The sequence below is a fragment of the Salmo trutta genome, chromosome 1 (genome assembly GCF_901001165.1).
Source record: "Salmo trutta chromosome 1, fSalTru1.1, whole genome shotgun sequence".
In the NCBI taxonomy this organism is placed as follows: Eukaryota; Metazoa; Chordata; class Actinopteri; order Salmoniformes; family Salmonidae; genus Salmo; species Salmo trutta.
This window is the reverse complement of record NC_042957.1, coordinates 33,515,691-33,517,713: the sequence shown is the minus strand read 5'-3', so window position 1 is coordinate 33,517,713 and position 2,023 is coordinate 33,515,691. Positions and strand designations below refer to the sequence as shown.

The 2,023-nt window shown below is 41.9% G+C and overlaps 1 protein-coding gene across 1 annotated transcript in view; it reads right to left on the bottom strand.

Moving 5' to 3' along the window:
- Window positions 1-258: 258 nt before the first annotated feature.
- Window positions 259-2,023, bottom strand: part of rars2 (arginyl-tRNA synthetase 2, mitochondrial) — a 9,602-nt gene continuing 7,837 nt past the window's right edge. Inside the window, exons 15-20 of the mRNA XM_029754119.1 lie at window positions 1,885-1,952; window positions 1,548-1,657; window positions 1,319-1,414; window positions 935-1,009; window positions 768-831; window positions 259-442 (exon numbers count right to left, since the gene is read on the bottom strand). Of these exons, the coding sequence (XP_029609979.1) occupies window positions 356-442; window positions 768-831; window positions 935-1,009; window positions 1,319-1,414; window positions 1,548-1,657; window positions 1,885-1,952 (500 nt within the window). The 3' untranslated portion in view covers window positions 259-355. The remainder of the gene's footprint in view (window positions 443-767; window positions 832-934; window positions 1,010-1,318; window positions 1,415-1,547; window positions 1,658-1,884; window positions 1,953-2,023) is intronic.

Genomic DNA, 2,023 nt, shown 5'->3' with positions numbered 1-2,023 from the left:
ATACAGGTAGGACAGGCTGTCAAACAACTTTGCATATTGAGGATTACAGAAAATTTGGTACAGAGAAATGCTCGGAGGGAGTGTCTGTTGTAGGCCTTGCTCTAACAACAGTGTAGAATACACAGTGTGATTGGATTGACAGCAGCATGGTTGCAAAAACGAGATCTGTCAGGAATATATCATCAGATATTTGGCCAGTTCCCTAACCTGTCAAAGCAAAGACCATTGGATTTGAAGCAAACAGAAACCAGTCATTTATCATGTGGAAGTGTTAAATCAAGACTACATTTATTTACATGAATACAATAACAGTAGTTACATACACAGGAACATTGATCAAGCAGGCGTTGATTGGTCACATTTTCTTGACTGGTGTGATGCCTAATATTTTCATTCCGTTGGCCAACACAGTGCAGACACCACTGAAGAGCCGCAGCCTAGCCTGTCGACGAGGATGAACAAATTATCTGAATCATCATCTCAACGGTTTACGTCATGAACATGTTCCTTATCAAAGGATGGTACTAAAACCTGTTAACAAATGGTCAAAAGTAGATTTGTAATCTATATGGCTATGCCCATATAAAATACATTTTCCAAGGAAGGCCATTCACAATTAATGGATAGCATTGAATCTGAATACACCTGGCCCTAAATGCATCCATTGACTGAAATGACACTTATGCACATTGTGGAATTTCCTACCTTGGGTCTCAGGCTATTTGTATTGAATAAGATATATGAGCTAATTATCAGTGCTTATCTACCTGTGCAACAGCTTGAGGGCTTCCCTTCACTGGCAGCTCCCTGTGTGCTGACGCAGTCAGGTGACTAGCCAGGCAGGAGAACAAAGACATTTTATGATTAGGTAATAAAATAATATATTCATGTCCACACTGCCTGGATGTAAGACATTAAACACCCTGCTCCTTACCTCAGTGTCATAAGGAAGTTGACGAGATGTTTTGGCTGCAGATCCTGTACAGATTGGTATAGAACTTCGTCATAGCTGAAAATAGACGTGAATGATGTATAAATATTTTTATCACAATGGAACAGCATGTTTGGGTGTGACTGCATTTATTTAGCGACACTGACGTTTTCATCTGTGAGTACTCCACCCACACATGCTTACATTCCTCTATGATGTAATCAAATGCAACAGGAATGAGAGCAGGTTATTTAATTGGCTTCCAGCACACAGTAATTAGGGCTCAGAATGGTTCCTGGTTAGGGAACCATCCCAGCCCAACATGTAATCAGTGAAGAGTAACCCTGACCATTCTCCTGTGTGTGGGGTTAGAGGGCATTCGCTTACCGAAGGAGGTGCTGGAGTATCGAAATACTCCTCTGATCTAGAAGCAGTGACGGGTCAAAGGCACCTTCCTCTCCGTCGCCATACCGATGTATTAAACTGAAATGACAAGTTGTTGAGAAGTCAGACAATGAGTGGCTTAATCAAGAGTCAGTTCATGTATTGTACTAACGTTCTATATTATTGAAAGTCCTGCAGTTTGTGAAATGATGAACGCTTCCTCATCACTCACCTACAGAGTCTGGCATGTGTGTACTGTAGAAACACCCCTGTATCACCTTGGGCCTGGAGGATCCTGTCCCAGTCAAACTTGTAGTCTGATCCTAGAGGCCCTTTAAAGTCCTGAGAGAAGAAAGACAGAAAACAGGGTCATGCCTGAGCATAACCTGGAGCAATCTTCCATTGTTTTCATGCTTCAATAACCTATTTCCAAAGACACAGCTGTCGCTACACCTACAGAACCACGCAGTGTTCCTACCCTTCGTTTCATACAGTAGGTAGGTTCGTTTGAAGAATAGGATGTTTGGTTGGTATGTCATATTCTTTAAGGTTGGGTAAAATTGGTTCACCTGAACGATGAGCGCGCTAATCCCCACTTTCTCAGCTGTGTCTTCTGGATACACCATTTCCTTGGTGGCTGAGGAGACATAGAAAATGTTAACTGACAGATTATGGATGACTAATAACTATACACCTAGGCTGAATCCC